This window comes from Montipora capricornis, chromosome 4 (assembly GCF_036669925.1).
Source record: "Montipora capricornis isolate CH-2021 chromosome 4, ASM3666992v2, whole genome shotgun sequence".
Taxonomy (NCBI): domain Eukaryota; kingdom Metazoa; phylum Cnidaria; class Anthozoa; order Scleractinia; family Acroporidae; genus Montipora; species Montipora capricornis.
In genome coordinates, this window is record NC_090886.1 from 42,400,403 (window position 1) to 42,422,902 (window position 22,500).

General features: G+C 38.4%; 2 protein-coding genes across 2 annotated transcripts in view; one reads left to right on the top strand and one right to left on the bottom strand.

Moving 5' to 3' along the window:
- The window catches only part of LOC138047008 (cell cycle checkpoint protein RAD1-like), an 8,066-nt gene extending 4,127 nt beyond the window's left edge, over window positions 1-3,939 (bottom strand). Inside the window, exons 1-6 of the mRNA XM_068893669.1 lie at window positions 3,743-3,939; window positions 2,614-2,769; window positions 2,384-2,478; window positions 1,714-1,825; window positions 1,054-1,176; window positions 30-94 (exon numbers count right to left, since the gene is read on the bottom strand). Of these exons, the coding sequence (XP_068749770.1) occupies window positions 30-94; window positions 1,054-1,176; window positions 1,714-1,825; window positions 2,384-2,478; window positions 2,614-2,769; window positions 3,743-3,853 (662 nt within the window). The 5' untranslated portion in view covers window positions 3,854-3,939. The remainder of the gene's footprint in view (window positions 1-29; window positions 95-1,053; window positions 1,177-1,713; window positions 1,826-2,383; window positions 2,479-2,613; window positions 2,770-3,742) is intronic.
- Window positions 3,940-3,964: 25 nt separating this feature from the next.
- The window catches only part of LOC138047009 (calcineurin-binding protein cabin-1-like), a 64,431-nt gene continuing 45,895 nt past the window's right edge, over window positions 3,965-22,500 (top strand). The window contains exons 1-22 of the mRNA XM_068893670.1: window positions 3,965-4,093; window positions 4,231-4,311; window positions 5,433-5,546; window positions 5,743-5,874; window positions 6,763-6,864; window positions 7,595-7,673; window positions 9,737-9,790; window positions 10,563-10,629; window positions 12,919-12,976; window positions 13,058-13,164; window positions 14,579-14,645; window positions 15,082-15,136; window positions 15,248-15,349; window positions 16,116-16,216; window positions 17,318-17,394; window positions 17,550-17,615; window positions 18,245-18,297; window positions 18,709-18,793; window positions 19,049-19,111; window positions 21,878-21,955; window positions 22,050-22,089; window positions 22,201-22,295. Of these exons, the coding sequence (XP_068749771.1) occupies window positions 4,091-4,093; window positions 4,231-4,311; window positions 5,433-5,546; window positions 5,743-5,874; window positions 6,763-6,864; window positions 7,595-7,673; window positions 9,737-9,790; window positions 10,563-10,629; window positions 12,919-12,976; window positions 13,058-13,164; window positions 14,579-14,645; window positions 15,082-15,136; window positions 15,248-15,349; window positions 16,116-16,216; window positions 17,318-17,394; window positions 17,550-17,615; window positions 18,245-18,297; window positions 18,709-18,793; window positions 19,049-19,111; window positions 21,878-21,955; window positions 22,050-22,089; window positions 22,201-22,295 (1,679 nt within the window). The 5' untranslated portion in view covers window positions 3,965-4,090. The remainder of the gene's footprint in view (window positions 4,094-4,230; window positions 4,312-5,432; window positions 5,547-5,742; window positions 5,875-6,762; window positions 6,865-7,594; window positions 7,674-9,736; window positions 9,791-10,562; window positions 10,630-12,918; window positions 12,977-13,057; window positions 13,165-14,578; window positions 14,646-15,081; window positions 15,137-15,247; window positions 15,350-16,115; window positions 16,217-17,317; window positions 17,395-17,549; window positions 17,616-18,244; window positions 18,298-18,708; window positions 18,794-19,048; window positions 19,112-21,877; window positions 21,956-22,049; window positions 22,090-22,200; window positions 22,296-22,500) is intronic.

Here is a 22,500-nt window from a genome sequence, read left to right on the forward strand (position 1 = left end):
GTGCAATTATTGTTAGATAATTATAATACCTGTTTGTCTGGGTTTGTTGACACTCAAATGATTCTACCATGTCTGAATCTTTTGGGAAATCTGACTGCAATAATATCAAAATGAAGCTACCATGTTCAGTGATTTTCATCCTTTGCTGACAAAGTTATTACATGGTCTGGTGTGTAGTGTCTGTGTATTATTTTTTAATATTATTAATGAATTTAGCTGTATTTTGAGAAACCCATGAGGTGAAGGACAAAGGTTAAGGCAATTTATTGTCCAACTTGTTCAGCCAGAAGGAAATTTAGGGAGACAAAAGCTCTTTTTGGGAAAGCTTGATAGTTTTTGCGTGACATACTGTGAAAATATGTGATCGGTTCCAAGGCTGCTGCCTAATAAAATTTTAAAGGGGCCCTCAGAGCTTAACGCTGAGAACATAGGAGCCCAACATATGAAGTGTAAGTTGTTGCTGTGAAAAATTAATGCGCCCAGAGCTATTCTTTGGGAGCCACAGGCTACCGGGATCCTGTTAGACAACAGCCTTGGGTTGTGCAATTATTGTACAAAAAGCCTAACTTACATAACGAAGGAGAGAAGTGATCCTCACACTCTTCTGAACAATTTATGCAATTAATATTATTATCTCTTGCAGTATAGACATCTCAGAAAAATTCAGGTGGCTGCAATGCCGGTTTAATGCTCTACCAACTGGGCTAGATGTAAGAAGCCACTCACAATTGCAGGAAACAGGTCAATTTGTTGGGTTCATGTGTTCCTGTTAAGAACTCGATGAATTTTATCATGGACCAGGTCCCAACTGAGTGGCTTCATATCTCTGTTGGTAGAACTGATTACACCGGCATTGCAGGGGTCATGGGTTGGAATCTCGTTGAAACCACCTGAATTTCTCAGGTGTCTATAAGAGACAATTGCTTAAATTGTCCAGATACGTGAGAGGATCATTTCTCCCCTTTGTCTATAACCTGCACAACAAAAATTAATATACATTTTATTTCATAGTCACATAACAATGTTCAATATTATGAAATGAATGAATCTTACATGGGTACTTCCAGCATGACCAAATGTTGAAAGTCGGAAGAAGGGATTGTCTGGTGACATGAGGATCTGAAGCACTTCACTGGTCATGTCCAGCTCACCAAATGCTTCCTTTAAACATTCTGACTATCATATGTAAAAAAAGAGCGTTAATTTTTTTTTAGAACAACCAACCCTCTAGTACATAGTTATTCTGGGCAGTCTGTTCTGTATAACATTTAAGCCTATTTCCATCGTTTCCTTTCTAAATTGATGTGCAAAATTACATGTACAAAGAATGTTTTTTTGTCGTTCTACTGGAACTCATGAATTTCAAAGTTCAGTACTTACAGAGTTGCTAGAGCAATTTTTGTAAGTAAAAACAGTTAACATGCATTTGTACAGGAAACACAATTAATTAACAAATTAATGCAACAATCATTGATTAACTCTTGACCTCTTTAAATTTATACAACTGTGTATTTATTTCCTTCCTTTCTTTTCCCCTGTGAAAATTTTATTTCTTTTGAAAATCCATTTTCCTGAAGCAAGCTACAGAAGTATGTGTGATTGAAAACCTAAACCTTGGCAAAATGCTCTTTCTCTGCCAGAAAAAAAAACTGCAAAAAAGAAAGCAATCATTAAGGTGGTGATGTAAGTTTAATAATGATAAATTTATCCTACTTTCATTATGATCTTGTTAAGAACCTCAGCACTGCTGAAGTCAAAGTCTAATGTTTCGTCAGGTTCTTGAGTTTGAATACTGCAGTCAGTCAGGACACCTCCTTCTTCCAACCTAGAAACAGAGAATTTCAAATCTTATCAAATAAGAGAATTCTACAAATAAGAGAAAAGTTGAGTATAAAACTAGGGAAGTTTGGTGACAAAGTTTCAGCTTTAAAGTTACCATGTTGTCAAGGGCAACTTGCTTCATTTCCAAGGGTAACTTTTCGGGGTTTTACGTCATTTAACTGGTAACAGTCGTCAGTTTTAATTTAACCATTACCATTTGTAGATTTTGGCGTGCTCATTGCTTGTGACGTCAAGGCCCTAAAAGTTACTCTTGGAAACAAACGAAGTTGCCCTTGACAACATGGTAACTTTAATGCTGAAACTTTGTCACCAAACTTCCCTAGTGTCACACTCAACTGAGAATCGTAGTATTTATCTATTGAGGGATATACATGTACATATAGGAAAAGAGAGAAACCTGAGAAATCTTGACAACAAAAAATCCTTGACTTTAGCTATTTACACAAATGCACAGGCCTGCGGGTAGCTATCTAGAGTTAATCTTGGCAGGCCCGTCATCTTGACATGTTACAAAGAGGAGGTCAGGCACGACAATAGTTACATGAGAATGAGAGGAGAACCATAACCAGCGTAACACATCTTCAGTGCAGTAAAAGTTCCAGCATCTTTCGAGGACCCAAAAATATTCAGACATTCCTGAAGAATAAAGAAAAATTTAAAAAAATTCAGTGTCCCTTTGCTGGAACTGATCATTGCCCAGCAAATGTTCAGTGCAGGTAAAGAAAAACAAAGTTTTAAATTTCTTGAACTGTCAAACAATCAATACTTTACCAATAGAACATTCAAATTTATCCTAAAGGTGGCACTCTCTTCTTTGAAAATAAAGTCTTGGAAGATACCACTCTGCACAAAGGCATTGGCTTGCACACACTTTGAATCTTCCACAGTGAACTTGAGACCATTGCTACTCACAAAACAGGTGGCTGACTGATAATGATAATAAGTTAGTATAAAAATTAATAAATTATGAACCTACACGTAGAAGGTATCATCATGACGCTCAGTCTCTTTTCTAGTATATTTCTCTGGATGACAACACTAATGTTGATTATTAAATAATGTCAAGACTAGTCATCTAGTGCTGGGGACACTAAACATTGAAATCATTGAAATCAAAGGTTGGTTTTTGAGGAAAGGGGAAAACCAGAGTAAATGTCAAAGCAGAGTCAAGAACCAACAAACTCAATCCATTTGAGATGATGAGTGCAGGAATCAAAGCCAGGACACATTAGTGGAAGGTGAGTCTGTACGCCAGCCCTGTGCTCTCCTGATTTTAAGTACCAGGAAAAGTGATGGTGATGAAGATGACAATGATCAACAGTGAGGACTATTTATGAATGGAGGGGAAGATTATGTTGTTGGATCAGAGATTCAGTGGATGAGAATGAATGTTGAAAATGATGATAAAGAGGATGGTGATGATGACGACGACAATGATGGTGATGACGACGAGGATGATAGCAATAATGCCAAAGATGATGCTACTGCTACTGCTGTTGTCGATGATGACGATGACGACGACAATGAATGATGATGATGATGACAATGGTTGCGTGTTGCTATAGAGGGTCAGATGATGACGAAGACCGCGAGACGGTTGTAGGGACGGAGGATGTTGAGAACGACGTCACCAACAATTGCAAAAAACGATGACAAGGAGAAGGGATCCCAAGGATTTAGAATTTAGCAGTGAAAATGAATTTCAAATAATTTGGGTGATGTAGCACCTCTCGTGATTAGCTCGCTGCCCTAGCCAAAAACAAAAGACTAAACAATTGAAACAATAATCTACTCTAAAAAAACAATTAAAGCTGCTTACAATACCAAACGATAGCAGATTACGAGAGCTGCTACAACAGTCTACTGGGTACCGTCTACCGAATAATTTAGACGAATTTACCTCTTTGAAATGAACCGCTTTCAGGATGCTATGAAGATTACGAGCATTGTCCAACTTGGCCACAAGAATGTAACGATTGTTGTCGCCACTTTGCTGTGTGAGTCTAGACATTTCATTTAACTTTCAGGGAAATACATCCAAATGGTTGTAAAGGTTTTCGAAAACCCCGCGATCCACCATCTTGATAGCCTGGAACCAGACGAGCTTAGTAGCCTCTCCATCTGAAGATGCAAGATGGCGGCTTACATGTGTTTTGATTTTGGTGCTTGGAGCACAGTTTCGTCTTGTTTTGCCCAGAGTTACTACCTCTTTAACTTGTAATATCTGAGTGAATTGCAGAGGGAGATTATGGTAGGTCTTTTAAGCTTTGATTTGTTTCATCTTTTTACTTCGCAGACTTGCGCTCTACCAATTTATTTTGACGTTTTGCAGCGCAAATTTAGGCTTAAGATTATATTTACTGAAAGATTTTTTATGCACAATTTAAGATTCGACTATGCGCATTAAATGATGACTCGAGTGAGGAAAGTGAACCAGAGCCTACCCAGGAAAGTGTAAAGCAAGCTAAGGTAGGGTAGAGACCATAGGTGGCCTGCAAGCAATCTCTAGGGTAACATATAACAATAATGTAATGCACAAAAATGCTGGTGGACGAACAAAGAGAGCTAATGAGTGATCTTTTGGTTTCCTCCACCGACATATGGCTGCAATGATGTAACATGAAAACCACCTATAGAGCCTATAACTATGGCAAACAAAGCCAATTTGTAGCCACACCAACCCCCGAGGAAAACGTTTTAACTCGGGGAGGGGGGGGGGGGGTGGGGGTGAGTATGGCTTACCTAGCCTATGGCAAATATACATAGATAAATCAACACACATGCCTATGTATATATACATGTAGAACTTTCCTTGAACTGAAAGTTGCAATAAATATGTTTAGTACATGCATGTACATGTACACTGTATCTCTGAAGACAAAGTTGAGGTTTCACACTGTAGGTACTATGATAGTAGGGTATGTCATCAAGTACCAGTGATAATTATGACAAGTTTAATTCCCAGAGGAATAAACCTTTTTAAAACATGATATGGTCCTCCATGCTTATGTTGTGGTACATACATGTGTAGCTGTAGAACATTAATTGCATCGACAGTTACTGTAACAGTGTTGCTCAACCCGCGTGCAAATCTTGTTTGGGTACATGTTGATCACAGATTATATGTTTGGGCATTATTTCACTTTTAACACAACTGTAACTGTTAGTTAATATTCTTGGTTTTCACATGACGTCACAACGCTTCCTTTTGTTTTCGTTGAAAAACATGGCTGTTGATCACGTGAGTGAAAACCAGTAATTATCTTGTATGCATGAAAGCACAAAATACATGGCTGAGTCATTTAAAACTTGGTTTGTCTTACCATGGATTAAAATAATATAAAAGCAGCATTCTGCATGGTTTATTGGTTACAGCTTTAAATTTGCAGGGAAGAACTCATTAATGTTTGTACCAGCCTCTCCAATGGAAAAGTAACTAGATTTACAATGTAGGTTTTGCAGTACAAATTAAAATATTCTTTTTTTAATCCCAAACCAGGCTCTCTATGGTCTTATGGTCAATGAAGGATCTCAAAAGACTGTCGGTTTTTTCCTAACTTAATCTAACTTAAAATTTATTTACCAAACAGGAGTCAGAGGCCTTGGAGCTTTACAACAAAGGCCTCGCCTTGCAACAGAAAGGAGATTACACAGCTTCGGAAGAAGCTTATAATCAGCTTTTGAATTCCGCCCTAGTAAAAGAGGTAATAGAAGGAGAATTGTTTTTGGCTGAGAACTCTCCTTTAGTTTGATTCATTGTTTCATTCATCTGTTTTTTCATCTTGTGTACCATGAAAAAATTGTGTTCATCATTAATTTTAAAAAGCTGAATGAAAGATGCTAATTAATTTATTTTATTGTTAATTGATTTTTTGACTTAAAATAAATTACTGTATGTAGGCCCCTCCTGTTGATGATGATGCTGGGTTAACTGAAGCTGGTCATGTGCTGAAATATTCTGCTTTCAAAAACTTGGCTTCACTGGCAGAGAAAAGAGAACAGTGGGAGAAGTCTATAGATGCATATCTGCAGGTGACTCAAACTGTGAATTGATGCAATCAATTACATGTACATACTGGTACATGTACCAACCAATAATAGTGACCAATGTTTTTATAAGCCCAGTGTTTTTTTATCATGTGAGGTCATGGAATTGTATCCCAGCAAGATCTACAGTAATATGGAGGCACCATCACCAGTTAAACATTTTCTGCAAAATCCATTTACAGTATTACGTGTAGCTCCTTTGTTAGGCTTGTACACACTGCAGACAACAAGCCTGCTTGCCACTGGTTGGGATTCTTAAACTTTTTTCTATGTTTTGTTTCATTGGCCTTGAAAAGCCTTGTAGGGAGGTGGTCGGTTAAAACATGATTAAGTATATTTCTTAGTTGCCAACATTTATGATCATAAAAAACCTAAGGTTGGTTAAATTAGTTGTTAGTCCTTACAGTCATTCTGTTAACCCATTGACTCCCCGGAATGAGACTTAAACTGGAATTGGGGGGAGGGGAGGGATGGGCAGTTCAGGAGTCAAAAGTGTAAGAGAATACCTTTCAGACCCCATCTCACTGTGCATGTAAGTTACACCTGTAAGTGTAGGGAATGATATACGTGTATTGAAGGTTACTTTATGGTTGGTGAGGGCAGATGCTTTTTATTCATGGGGTTGAACTAGGGCTTCTGATTGAATGAGACCACACAAAAAGAGAAACAAAAATCCAGGCAATTATTATTATTATTGTCATTACTGCCAGGGGTTGATCCTTCACTTCCCTTGCATTCATCTCCCTATTGTCAGCATTCTGATGTTCTGTTAATGGGCAAACGTTTTTGCATTTATGTTACAATAATGTGATTATTATACAGTTGGCAGATGATAGTATGCATCTCTAAATAATTCTTACTGTTTCTTTCCAGGCTGTTGCTCTGGATGATTCAGATGTGACCGTATGGTACCATCTAGGAGTAGTGGCAATGAAGACTTTTGACCTCTGTCTGGCACGGCACTCATTTGAAGAGGTTTTAATTATTATCACATAAACATTTCTTAGATATACTGTACATGTAACTCTCACCCTTCAAAAAGGATGCTTCTGCTGAGAAATAACAAGCTTGTAAAATGATAAATGACACACTGGTAATTTTAACTCTTACAGTAAACACATTGATGCACTTAATGAACTTGGGAACTGGTGCCTTAAAAGTTAGCAGAAAGGGTCCTGTTGTGATCCAGGCACCAGTACCATAGGGTGGTTTCCCTGGCAAATTGCTTGTGGGAACCACCCTGAAGCAGGTACATGTTGTACGAATCTTCACTGTCACACTGGAACAGGGTTCAGTGGTCAGAAAAGCACTTACCTGATCAGATATTTACCTCCATGACAAAGTAGCCTTGGGACAGGAAGGGTGAGGCTCAATGAATCTGCAAAAATGGCCCGCAAAAATGGCCAAAGATTGTATGGCCATGCTTAAGCAAGCCCTCCTAGATTCTGGGGCACCCTCAAGATAAAGACACGCTCACTTGCTGCGAAAAGGCCACACGCTGCATTGGCTTGAGATTAACTTTGCCTAAATTATGTTTAGCGATGTTAAAAAAAGCTCTTTGACCTTGAAAGCTACAGCTGTAGTTCGAGTTTTGTACTGAGAGTTGCAGCAAGTGCATCCTTGAAAAGACATGCCCACAATGTTTAGCATTATTATGGATGTGGAATTTTGCATAATTTCAAATCCATGTTTTGCCTTTTGCCAGGGTTTGAAATGTAATCCAAAGCACTGGCCTTGTCTGGACCTGCTCTGCACTGTGCTGTTTGCCGTTGGAGACTATTATAGTAAGTACATAAGGAGGCATTGTGGCAGAGTAATATTAACCCATTGACTCCCAGGGGCTCCCAATGATGAGTAAAATCGTCTGGCCGGTTTGGGCCAGTTTGGACGTCAAAGGGTAAAGGTGTATGCTGTGAGATCCAGGGATTTTACGTGCAGGTTCAAGGCCCATTCTGACGACTAGCTGAAGTTTTCTTGAATAACAAAATGCAAACTTTAATTAACTCTCTTGTTGTAAAAATTAATACGCTAAGACTCAATGGGGCAACCTGTTGGGGATGACAACCCAACAGGCTGCCACAACCATGCTCTTGAGTTTAGAAGGCTCATTAACACATGCTTTGGTCTTCCAAGTTTGCTTGTTGTTCTTTAGGGGGAACTACATGTACATGTATGCTGTACTTTGCTGAACTCAATGATGTTTACCAACAATAAACTTAAGCATAATTATATGAATATGTAATTCAGACACAACTGACTTTGATAACTTTCATGTATTCAAACTTTAGGCAAATTGCAATATGGCATTCATATGTCTGTCTTAATTAATATAAATAATAAATAATACCAACTTGATTCATTCACTTCAATAAAAGGGAAGGATACCAGAGAGCTGGATGTAAATGACTTAGAGTCGATTTTGAGGAGGGAGGAAAACCAGAGTACCCAGAGAAAAACCCTCAGGGGGAGATTGAGATCGACTGAAACTCAGCCCACAGACATTGTACGACCTCGGGGCTTAGGCTGGAATGTGGCTCACAGAGTTGGAAAGCACAGTTGATAACCGCTAAGCCGCCCTGACTCCCCTACTAAGCTGCCCTGACTCCCCTACCCAGAGTAGGCAGGGGAGTGTATACCAACCTGATACTCACCAGGATTTGGGAGTGTAGGGGAGGGAAAGCTTTGAATACAACAAGCAAAAAATGATCTTCTAATAGCCAGCAGCAAACAAGCCACTGTAATGCAACCATGATGTACATGTACATGTAAATGCCTGCAAAAAGTTATAGGGCTGCCCCAGAGTGAGAAGGTCAGTTTAACGGGTAACCACTGAGCAGCAGTCTTGATTTCAACTGTGCCTAAACTCCATTTAGCCTCATTTTTTACATTAAAGCGTGCAATTCGAAGTACTTTTTTGGAGGAAGGTTGAAAATGACACTAATGCCCAGGATTGCAACTAATTTGATGCTAAGTGTCAATTATGTATTTACAACAATCAGGTGAACATTAGCTTTCAATTGGTATTTTGAAAGTTGGGGTAATCGCAACATTTTTTGTTTACTGGAACAGTACAATGTGGTTGTATGGGGTGACTTTTTGATTTTCATTGGGTCTACATGTATTCCAACCTCATTCCCAGGGGTTCCCTGGGAACAAGGTTACATGTATTCTAGGCAAACAATGTGCAAGTAATGTCACAGTTGAAGAGAAAGTTACATGTAAGAGAACACTTTGTGACAATTATCAAAATTTGCATGCATCTAATACCAATTGAAAGCTAACGGGCTGTCATGCGGGAGGTCGCAGGTTCAAACCCCGGCCGGATCAACACTCAGGATCTTAAAATAACTGAGGAGAAAGTGCTGCCTTTGTAATTTCATCTGCAAATGGACATACTTTCAAGTCTTCTCGGATAAGGACTATAAACCGTAGGACCCGTCTCACAAATATCTTCTATGTTCATAAGTTCCCTGTGGGACATTAAAGAACCCACACACTATTAGAGAAGAGTAGGGGATAAAGTCCCCTGTGTTGTGGCTGTTCTGTTCTCTCCAGCAGAAGTGGCCGGCTTGGCGATGATGTCTCTAAAAAGGCTTGTGGTGTATGAGGCCACCTAAGCAGAAACAGCCACGAGTCAAAAAGGGACTTTGCTGAGTTTTTTGATGTAGATGTAATTAGGTGAAACTCTGGACATACTGACAGTATCTGGAAGAATTTAATGAAAGGAAATTAGAAGTAACAATAAACTATCATTAATTATATTAATTTTTTTCCTTGCCTTGTCATAATTTAACCAAGTTTTAATAACTTCTTTTGCATGGTGTTTCCTTTGTTTTTTGTTCATTAGCCTGTCTTGTCATGATTTCAAAGGCACTGGAGAGAGATGAGGATTACCCGAAAGGTAGGTGCCAATTAAGTGCCATTACAGTGCTTGTTTTTTCTCGCTAAGTGGGTCTCGTGTTCTTTCTGCTAAAAGTCACGAGTTGGCCTATGGCCCGTTAAAAATGATTGGACATTAATTTTTCAAATTTCCATCAGGCAATTTCCGATGACTGACAGTAATTTCCCGCATCTGTTAATAAAATGTACAAGAAGACTTGTTCTGGCTATAAAAACTTCACTTCGATCAGGGGCGGATCTATACCAGTTTCCAACGTTTTACAGAAATCAGTCAGATTTCCCATAATAATATACATGCACATTTATTTTTTAATAGAGTAAATTTCCAAGTTGAAAGATTTCTTGAAAAGTGGTCTGAAAAAACTTTTTTGTCAATTTCCGGGCTTCGTCAAACACTGGCCGTGTTATTTTCCACTTAAGGAGGATGGGATTAGCCAATATCCTGTTTGCATGACTCACAAACATGCATGGGAAAGGGGACTTTTGGGAGTTAAAATCCAAAAAAAAGTCCTGTGGGTGCATGCCCTTAGACCCCCCTAGAAACTTGCACCTTCAGGGCTAGTTGTTTTGGAAACCAGGACTTCACCATTTTTCCTAGATTCGTCCCTTCACTTGGGCTTACGTTTTATGTATTGAAAGTAGACCATGTACTTGTTACATTATATTTAATAACAAATATGCTTTATATTGAAAATCTGCATAGTTACAAGTCATGATTGTTCATGTATAATTTATGGTAAAAGTGCTTTCCCCTGTTTCCTTATTTTTTCTAGGATTGGCTCTAAAGAATCAAATATTTTCAGAGGAACCTAACATAAAAGGAGACAGCCAGCACTTAAGGTGTTATAGCTGATGAAAACAGAATAATTTTACAATTCCTTCATGCTAAAGTGTGCTTATAAAGCGTAGGGTTTTAATTCTCTACACAATACATGTATAATTATACAAATAATATTGTTGACCCGTTGACTCCTGAACCGCCCGGCCCCATTGACGAGTAAAATTGTCCTACCTTAGACAGTGTAAAATCTATTAAAGTCCCATTCTGAAGAAATAGACTTCTCAATGAACAATAATAAATTTTAATTTTAATAAAAATGATGTCAATGACAAAGGAACCGTTTTACAAGTGAATGAGAACAGTGGATTTACAATATTAATTAAACCAAACTTAGTCAAGGGAAACAAGAACACTTACAAGAAATCTGTAAGGTGTCAAATAGATAAACAATAATGTTAATCAGTTCATGAAATCACTTGTTGAATTCAAAACACAAACGTGGCTGACTCCTTGTAGTCCCCAGTCAGTTGATTACTTGAGGAAAGACCTGGGACCAGGTTTTCTTTCAGGGATTCGGTTGTGTCAGCAATCGATGAGTGGAGAACATCCTCCTTGGCAGCTTATCCCTGATGCCAAATTGGGCGGACATACGGGTTTGAAAATTTCTCCAACAAAATTTCAAAATTTCTCCAGTTTCTTTGGGTCAGGGGTTGTTGCCCGGTAGCAGTATGGCAGCCTATGAGGGTGCATTTCTGTTGCAATCCACACATTCATCCCTGACCAATAATCAATGATGTGAGAACACTGTTCCATTGTTGTTGTTCTCTGGTGATTCAGGACATTGCGATGGAGCGACAAGGTACAAGGACATGGTCTGGGTGAGAGATGAGAAAGATGCAATGGAGGGTTTTTTGAATGCCAAACCTGGTTCCCCCCATGTGGTCAGCTTCATGAGGTGGCTCAGAGAGGTGTCTGTGGAAGCCTTTTGCACTATGAGGGACCAAGAGATTATACGCAGTTTGGAAGTGCCATTGCTACATGTTGTAATAGCCGTCATTAGTGCTGACTCTACTTTATCAGGGATTCTGGGTGCTTTAGGGGAGGTGCTGTTTGCTGAGGCTTATTGCGAGGGGTGTCTCAGCATGGTTAGACTTAATGCGCAGGTGTTTGATGTTGGAGCGCCAAGGGAGTGTGCACTGTTTAAGTCAGAACAGACTCAGGGCAAAGGCAAGTACATTTCTGCGCGTTGAAGATCTCCATGCCCTGATGGATGGCGAGAATGGTAGCTTCTTTAAATAACTTGCAGTGGAGGCTGAGAGAAGGCTTCATTAGGTCACGTAGCAGAGCATAGTTCACCACCTGGTTGACAAGGCCAAACCAACTTCTGATACAGTTGTATCTGTTGTAGAATTATTCTGAGGGGGAATTCTCTGATGGTGTCTAGGTATTTCAGGAGGGGTTCGATAGTGGAGCCTGATACTCTGAATCATACAAAGTCTATGCTTCTCTCCATGAACTGGAATTTTTGTTTGGGTAGAGCACAACAGCGGCCTGACTGACATGTGAGAGAAAGTTATTCTTCTCCACCAGGGCTGCTCCAGGTCAGAGTCATAAGCCGTGTTCACATTAGGCCTCGATTATGATTGAATTATAATCGAATTAAATATGAAATGGGTTCACATCAACTAATTGCAGTCCCTGATTATAACACTTTACTGGATTATAATTACTCAAAACAACCTCAAAGGGGTTATTTGAAGTAATTACAATGCGTAATTGAACACAATGGCGAGCATGTGGTGGTATGAGCAGATGCAACTTCTTTAGAATCGCTTTATGGAGCCAAGGTTTGGATTTGTCTTCTTCTATTCTCCGAAGCTATCCTTGGTTGTCTTCTCGCCTCAAGCACACATGATGGTGGTGATAATAGTGGCAGCCACGCTATATGGCGTCATTTTGTCTCACACTGTGAGGTTACCCTGCATATTGTATTTGAATTTTTGCAGATGTGAACAGAACCATAATTGAATAAAATTGAATGGAGTATGATAGCCTGATAATTTATATACTTCAGTTGATCATAATCAACGTTGAGTGTGAACACAGCTATAGTGTATAGTGTCATTGATGTAGTGTTCCTTGTAAAACGTCATCAAAGCTGTGGTTTTAGATAAATTTAATGACAATACCATTGAACATTGCCAACTTGCTTAGCGTTAAGTGAGTTGGAAAAGCAACTGTTTTCATGCAATTTCCAGTTGTCACTCACTATAAAGCGATCATGAAAACCGCTGGTGAAAACATGGCCACTGTGCAGTTAAAAAAATTTACTAAATCTTAATTTACAGGAATCTTTTTGTGTGCAGTGTGTTGGATGACGAAGAGAGCAACGAGATACAAAAAGAGGTAGTCTTTTAATTAAACAGTTTTCCGATGACTCTGTTATCAGATATGGGGTAATTTACATGTCATACTTTTGTTTTACAGTTTGTGAAAGAAGCTCTTCATCTCAGAGAGGAAAGGCTTAAACTTGTTGAAGCAGATAGAGCCCCTCCTCCACCATATTCACCTGTGAAGCCTTTGACTTCACACACGTAAGATTTTTTCCACTTTGCCTGGTTTACATATACATGTATTTAATGTAGAGTTCACACCCTATTATTAGGAAATGAACAAAGTGAAACTTTAATAAGGCTCACATCTGCCTGATTCCTGTCAGTATCCTCTGAATTTTGAAATTGGCAATGAGGACAATGCACCACCCATTACACAATCCATTTTCTGCATCACGTGTACATGTAAGTTTTTCTTTAATGACTTCTTCTTCTTCTGCAGTGTACAAATACATTGTATAAAGAAGATAAAAGGCACCGTGGATTGTAGTTAGGGCCCTGGATTTGCCTGTGGACATTCTGGCTTGAAATAAAACACTGACAACAAAAATGGCTTAATATTTTGTCTTCGACAAATTAGACTTCGGCTTCTTCAATATTAAGTAGCCAATTACACTGTAGTTTCCTTTTTCCAGGTGGATAATTTAAACGCACACATCCACACATGCACAAGCAACAAACTTTATTTTTGTACATGTGTACCTAGAATTTCACTTAACAAAACAAGCACTGTGATTGGTTGATTCTTAGTCACATGCCTTTGATCAAATTCAATTTTATCCCAAGTCGCAGTTGTTGCATTCTCTGGATGCCCTAGCACTATGTAATGTATAACAAAGCACTTAATGTCTGGTCCCTTCCAAAACTACGGTAGTTAGTTTTGTTTTCTCTCGGGACCATACATTTAGTGAATTTAGTATAATATTTATTAATAATACCACTGGTGGCTCAGTTGGTTGAGCATCGGGCTGCCATGCAGGAGGTAGTGAGTTTGATTTGGGCTGGATCAATTAACACTCAGGAGGATAAAGTGCTGCCTTTGTAGTTTCATTTGCAAATTGTAAGACTTTCAAGTCTTCTCAGATAAGGACTATAAACCGTAGGCCCTGTCTCACAGCCCTTCAATGTTCATAAACTCAGTGCCACACTCTAGTCGAAAAGGGTAGGGCATGGTGTTCCCGGTGTTGTGGTCTGGCCTTTCCTTCAGCAATGTGGTTGGCTTGGTGTAATCTTCTGAATGCACTACTGATCGATGAGACCACATAGCAGCAAAACAGACAGAAGTCCAATTGAAGGAATCCTCTCATGAGTGCTACTCACTTATAGATCTTCGTTTCTCAATCCTGAAGATTTTACTCATTCATGTTGAACCCCTAAGGGGCAAAAGGGTTGATGGCTTCTATTCCAATAATTCTTTGTGGACTTCAACAATCATTTTTATAGGGGAATTAAGGTACTAAAGGGTTAGATACCGGTATGTAATATGGGAAGAATGGCCTCAGCTTGCCCCAGTATGGAGCACTTGACAGCTCTCCTTTTTTGCAGACGATCAGTCCATCTGCTCTTAACATCACAACTGAATTGTATTTTGCACTTGTAATTTTCGTTCTTCAAGGTGGGCAAGCCTTGGTGAATGCTTTATTGCTCTCTATGATCACCTAACATCACAGGATAATCCCCAGGTGAGCTCAGAAAACAAAGCTTCATAATGTATAATAGTACATACACATGACTTTTTGTACAGTACCACTCAAAAGTAAGTGGTAACCAGGTTACGTTGTGTTTCATGTGGTGCATTAATCACATGGCACGCTACACAATTCCTGTTGCGAGCTACAAGATTAGTGTAGCACAACAGTAAGCGCAGCTGAATGAGTTTGTTCTGACTGTTTTGATTTCTTAAGTAAACAATTATGACGTTGTATGGGACACTGTATTTGTATGTGCAGATGAAAGAAGCATTTGATGCCATTTGTCACTGGTACTTTTGGACAACCCTGTTTTGCAACAACTGACACATATTCATTTTTACAATCATGATTGTACATTGTATTGTTACGTAGCATCAACACTACTGCTGTCAAATTTGCTCTAATTGTTGGACCACTTTTTCCACAGCCACTTGGCCGCAGGGTTGACTTGGAAGGATATTACAAAGCTATTGTCACACCAGGTAAATAACAGAGTGTCTAATGCTTGCGTAGAGACGTTTCGGTAACAATAATTATTTATAAAATTAATTATACTTATTATGGTTTGTTGAATTATTAACTTTTTTTTTCAGATATCTCCATGTCATATAGAGCTTCTGTTGTTAAAGTGCCTGATTATTCCAGCTCAAGTTTCTCCACAGAGGGTTTTGCAGTCTTCAAGAATGTTCAAACAGGTCGGCATCAATATTACTGCACTCTAGTGGCAACAATTATTTCTTTCTTTAGCTTGGCTGTCGAAAAAAAGCAATAATAAGGACATTTGAGAAGAAGCAAAGTTCATGCAGTGGTGAAAGCACTCACTATTGATCGATGTTTCACAGGACTGATTCCATTACACTGTATGTGATTTGGAGTGTGTATTAAAACTGCAGGTTAGGGTTGCAGGTCATTTTTTCACCATAGCTGAAACAACTCAAATCTTTACATTGTACTAATGCAAAATTAATTTTAGGTCTTAACACTACATGTACTTAATTAAACATTGTTTACGTGTAGGTAATGTTTAAACCTAAGTTTAGCATTTTTGTAAAGGTTTGAGTTGTTTCAGTTACATGTATGATAAAACAATCCTGTAACCTGCACTATACACCCTCCGGTACATGGTTTAAGTCTGTTGATTCTCTATGTTGGGTAAGAAATTTTTCTCTGGGGTCACACTTGCCACATACAGAGTAATGTTCAGAAGTACATGTCACATTACTCAAATGTAAAACAGAGGTCGTGCATAATTGTTACAAGATTCACTTTGTGCCAATGTCAAGTGTATCTCCAGTGTTAAGTGCACGTACAGTATGTACATGTTACAGTAGTGTAATAAATTATCATATCAGTGTAGCTGGAACATTGTGTATCATTTTTGTCTTCTTTTGGGACTCACTTGTATAATTATGTGTGTTTATTTACTGTTGATCAACTTGGCTGTCTTGAATCAACTTGTAGGAGACAATCATGATGAAAAGGGCAAGAAGGGAGCAAAGAGAAAGAAGCCGCCTCCAAGTGCAATAGAAAGCGACTTTCTTCCAAAGAGACGTTCAGCACGGGTAAGCATGGACTTGACAATCTTTCTTTCAAAAATATCTTTGTTGGGGTTGGAATTGGAGTTGGGGTTCTTAATCATGTTTCTGTGAAGTTTGAATTGTTTCTTCCTCTGTAAAAATTATGATCAAGTTTTTGCCTTAAATTTTATGGTACAATGAAGATTTTAACCCATTTTTGTCAAAAGGTTGTAAAAGACTTTAAGTTAGCATTTTGAGTCCTGTTTTAACAGTCATGCTATGTCATGCTTGACCAGTAGTTTTGAAATTTGAACTGAGTATTCAAATCTGCATACCAGTTTCGAACTTTGCTCTAGAGATTCTGAATTTCCTTGATTTATCACAAAGGTTAGCTATGAACTTTCGTTTTATTATAAAATAAATTGTGTTGAAAAGGGGAAACTATTTCAAGTATTTGATGAATTATTGTTCAGTTATTGCGCATTTTTCGTACCAACTTTTGCAACAATCTTTGAGGATTCCATTCAAATCTTGGAAGCTCCAAAAAGGAATTCGGTGGTTCATTTCAGTGTCGTGGATACTGGTCACGCATGACATACATGTAGCTCGGCTGTAAGCCAAGAAAATAATATTATAGTTAAGCTGGAACAAAAGTTACTTAAATTATTTATACATGTAGCTTTCAATGATATTGTTGCCCACCTTGAATAGCTACATTGTATACGCTAGTTGTGGGTAACAAAACTGTATTGTAAATCTGTCATATTATGATACATGTAAGATGTTGATTGATTGATTGATTGATAGTTATTACTATTATAGTGCCATTAAAGCGTGTGCATGTATTAAATCAATCCAAATGTGTACTCGCATCCAGGTATTTAAAACTTCAAAATGATACCTACTACATGTAAAACGCGCAACACATCACAGTGATTGTCAACTAAAAATACCGTTTGGTGACAATTCCCCAATATCATGCCATGGGCAAGCCTTTTGTCGTTATACTTTATTACCTCTCAATACTTGATGACAGTTTATAAGTACATGTAGTTGTCGGTTTCCTAGTATCCTACACATAACTTGTGTTTCCTAAGTAGAATGTTGAAATTTTTGTTTAGTGTTAATGGCATTATTAATTTTTAGGTCAGAACAAACAAAAAGAAGGAGGAAGAGGTTAACTACAAAGAACTAGTATCTTCTTTTCTTCCTTCACTATTCAGGTTGGTGTAAGCTCATAATGCAAAATTGTTGTGTCAAAATTAATAATTACATTATTAATTTTATTCAAGTTTCTAAATTAATTATCTGCATCTAATATCTCTAATCAACTTTGCCTTGTGTTTGATCTTATACATGTATTATCATAAATCTTTAGACCTGCAGTGAGCATCGATGATGACAGTAGCCAAGATAGCCTGTCAGATGGAACATTAAGTCAAAGGTACCAATATTGCAGGTTTCCAGGCTTGAAAAGAATTATTTTGGTTTGTACAGTCATGTATTTCTTTACTCCCTTTCTTTACATTAGTAGTGAAAGGAGAGAAACCACACAATGATTCAACTATGCGTTTGTAGGTAAATCTTCAATCCTGAAATCACTAACCAGTATAAACTGCTATCAAACTTCAATGAGTTTTTCCAGTAGAATGTGATTGTAGAGTTGATAGTGCTTATAATCCATGCACTCTTTGGACAGCTAGAGTCAGTGTTCAAGATAACAGCCTTAAATGTGATTGCAAGGTTGTTTATGTTCAAGCTTGAACAGACACACTTTTTGTAGTTATGCTGGCAAGAAAGATAGGCAATTAGGGTTGCAAGAGGTGGGCGACAAGTTTCAAGTTAAAGTTTATTTATTATTCTTATGACATATTACAAAAGAATCACTCTTACTCCCACACCAATAGCAATTGTATTATCTGCTGACCATTCCCCTATGCATAAAATTATGTATCCCATTTGGGAGCTTTAACCGACTATTTCAATTTAAATACAGAAATTATCTTGCTTTAAGTATTGCTCAGACTGCCATTACTTATTTTAAATTAAACATAGATAACATTTCATTTATAGGAATAGCCAGTCACTGATGGTAGATGTTAGATCTAGGGAAGGTGCTTTTACTGGTATGAAGTACAGTGTATTAATTATCTTTTACTGGTATTTATTGAAAATGAACTGCTACCAGATATGTTCATTTCCTGCTGTTAATTTTCACTGAAAACTGTGGCTGTGCTAGCAGATGAGTTTCCAGTTTGAAGTTCTAAAGCACTATATATAAATCATACTTAACAACATGGATTGTAGATTAATCTTCTGTCAGTCAACTGGCATTGGCATTATCGTTCATACAAACCTTACTTATGGTGCTGTTTACCTTTACAGTTAATAATACACTTCACAATAGCTTTTCTGCATAACTAGAAAGGGAAAGTTTCAGAGCCATACATACATTATTTTTTTTTAAGTCCATGTTTTTCATAGGCTTGACTCTATGGTTTACAAGTTTGTTTTTTTTTTTTTCAATTTTCCTGCAGATAGAAGCACTTATGATGAAGTCATCTCAGGTGAAGCCGAAACTTTGGATATTTTAACCTTTGTTAAAGAACAGATGGAAAATGGGTGAGTTTGGGATTCAAGCAAAATTAATCAAGTTAAAAACGTCATTCGGATTGTAGTAGCATTTTAACCCATTGCCTGTCATTGCCTAGGAGTGGCACTTAATAGATTTTACTCTGTCTAACACCAGTTGCTTTTTCTTGTCATTGGAAGGTGGAGGGGGGGGGGGGGGGGGGAAGGCAGTTTAAGGGAACAAAATTACTATTATTATTTTTAAAGCAACTTTCCTAATTATTTTGCCTTTTTTTTATCAAACAGTGGAATCATTGATTTGATGAATCAGTATGGAATTAGTCTTGCTGCCCAGAACAATAAGAAGTGGTGAGTTGTGATAGGACTGTTTTGATCAATAATCTTTGTAACTATAAAAGTGGCAGAGCTTGGCCTATTGAAGCAAATTTGCTGTTGACCTGCGGTTTGACAAAGAGATGACAAAGTGGTGATTGAATGTGGTAGCTGGTTGCCTGGTTTGACTGACTACCTTACTTCGTGGTAATACAAAAGAATTGTCTAAATGTCTAGCTGGTTGGTTTCGGTGACTGAGTGGTTCGCTCAATCACTGCCTGGCTTCCTGACTAACAGGCTGATTGGCTAATTGACCCTTGTGGGTATTGCTGCCAGACTGCATTCCCGCACTCCGGGTTCGAATCCCAGCTCATGGATTCCAAAGTTCACTCAGTTTTTCCATCCATTTGTGGTGGGTAAAATGAGTACCAGTATTACTGGGGAGAAATTGTGCATGCAACAGGTTAAGAGTGGCACCCACCCCTGCAGTGAGTTACGCTAGATGCCGTAAATTACTGTAGAGGCTGAGGAAAAAGGAGCCTTCGGGTTGCCTTTGACTATGGTTGGCTTCTTCTCTTCTCTTAAAAAAAAAAAAAAATACAATACATACTTAATTGACCACTCCCCAAAGGGGCTTTTCAGGGCCAATCTGAAACAATCAACGAAACAACAGAACACAACAACAACAACTGTTAAGAATCCCAACTGGCCGGAGGCAAACCAGTTGGCTCTCTTCTCTCTTTTATCAGACAAGTTGACAAAGATTTGAGAGCTGACATTTTGAGTATTAGCCCCTTGTCTCAGTGAATTAGAAGTGCTAATGCTTAGAACATTACCTCATAAATCTCTGTTACAACACTCATAATAAAATTAATTAACTTTTTATCAACTTGTTTGATAAAAGCAGATTTTGTTTTTCATTGATTGACGACTGAAACCCACAAAAGTAGCAAACCCATGGTACTCACAAAACCAGGAAAACCATGAAACCCACAAAACCAGGAAAACCATGAAACCCATGAAATCAGCGAAACCCATGAAACCAGTAAAACTACAACATCCACAAAACCAGTCAGACCATGAAACCAGCAAAACTATGATACCCACGAAACCAGTGAAACCATGAAACCAACAAAACCAGTAAAACCATGGCACCCACAAAACCAGTGAAACCATGAAACCAGCAAATCCATGACACCCAGGAAACCATAACATCCATGAAAACAGTAAAATTATAAAACCCACAAAACCAGTGAAACCATGAAATTCAAGAAATCAGCGAAACCATGACACCCCCGAAACCAGTGAAAGCATGAAACCCACGAAACCAGTGAAACAATGAAACCACAAAATCAGTGAAACCACGAAATCCGCAAACCCTTGACACCCATGAAACCAGTAAGACCATGAAACCAACAAAACCAGTGAAACCAGTGAAACCACGACCCCCTCAAAACTAGTGAAACCGTGACACTCACATAACAAGTAAAACCATGAAACCCACGAAAGCAGCAAAACCTTAATTGCTACCCACAAAACCATTGAAACCACGAAACCCATGAAACGAGTGAAACCATAAAACCCTCCAGAGAAGCAAAAACTTGCCACCCACAAAGCCAACAAAACCAGCAAAACCATGAAGTGCTTGAACCCACGAAACCAGTGAAACCATGAAACTGACAAAACCAGCAAGACTATGACACCGACGAAAACCAGGGAAACCAGTGAAACCCACGAAACCAGTGAACCATGACACCCTTGAAACTAGCAAAGCAATGACAGCCTCGACCCCAATGAAACCAGTGAAAGCATGACAACCACGAAACCAGAGAAACTGTGAAGTCCAAGAAAGCATGTAAGCATAAAACGTGACCAAACCATGTAGTCACACCCTTTACATGCTTTTATACGACTCAGCGACACTACTACATAATAGGTGATGTCTAATTAGCGTATATTTTGATCCGTAACACCAAGTTGTTTGTTGAGAGTGTGAAAATCCGATTCACATGGGTGGAAGGGTGAGGGAAAGGAAAGGATACTCAAAACAAACTGAAATCTTTAAAGTAAATTCGAATCTGTCAACGTATTAAATAAGGGAAAAGTTTTTGAAAACTATGTACATGGAGAAATGAAAGTTACTGTCAACGTTCATTCATCTTCAAATACATAGTGAGTTCAGTTCAAAAACCGTTACTAGCAGTGGTCAACCACACTACCTGGGGGATTTTCTTTCAGCATCATTTTGCGCTTAAAGATCACTATAGGCTTGAGCTTCTTCCCTGATTCTGGGCATGCAAGGACAACAGTGAAGCCTGTTTTCTTGTGACCGGTAGTTGTTGCAGTAATGATTTCAGCTCGGGTTTTATGGAATATGGGGCGTCAAACGTCGTGGGAACTTCATCCATGTTGAAGACTTGATCTCTGTGGATTCCAAGCTGCCCCTTTCATCATGATACAAACTGGCAAAATTTCACAACCTTCTCCTCCTAGTCATCTTACAGCTTCTGGCCCACAGTGGTTCTCGTTCGCATAGCCAGTTGATTTTGGCACGTGAATCTGTTACACTAGCTCAGACCACCAACAAAATCAACAACATTCACCTGCTTTGCTAACTCTCTGACCTTAATCAGATCATGACAATAGTGACTGCACGGCTGACAATCCACTATTCAAGGTTCTCTCCAATGCAGGGAACTTTGTGATACCAGCAACTGTTTTTCTATCTCTATGGTGTGCATTTAATACGCCTATACCATCCACAGTTGCACTTATCTAAGGTAATTACTTTTATGATTCTAGGCCTTCTGCTCTGGCAGATGTCTTCCTGAAAGTCTATCAAAGAATGAGGAAGCATGTTATTCTTCCATCAGAGTTCTTGTGAGTGTTCATCCCTTGAAACACCTTGTGAAACAGTACTTAAGAAAAATTAACGTAGAATTATTGATCTTTTTTCTCTCGTTTACCTTATCAGTGATGACCAGGATGAGTTGTACAGGAAAAGGATGGCTAAGGCAAGGTTTAAAATTTACTCACTGGACTGTTATGTTTTTTTTTTGTAACACCTACAATTATAAATGAACAAACAATTCACCCTTCTGTAATATGTGTTTTTTTTTTTTCAGCTGGTACTTGTGGCTAGCGAGTTGACTCTGGACAAACTGCTAACAGCCAAATCAAAGTCCTCGTCCAGCTTGTCTCCTGCCAGTTCTCCTAGAGGGTTAGTTAGCTTTTTACCATTATTTTATTTCTCTTTTTTTTTGTATTGATGAGGTTGAATCTGTAAAATGGTTGTAATTAATTTTGCATAGATGGGAGTAAATGTACTTGTATGTGGATGAGATTTAAAAAGTTTAGTAACAGTTTCATTTGAGATAGTTACTGATAACTTACTTAATTGCTCCTGTATGTTTAGACACTTTAAT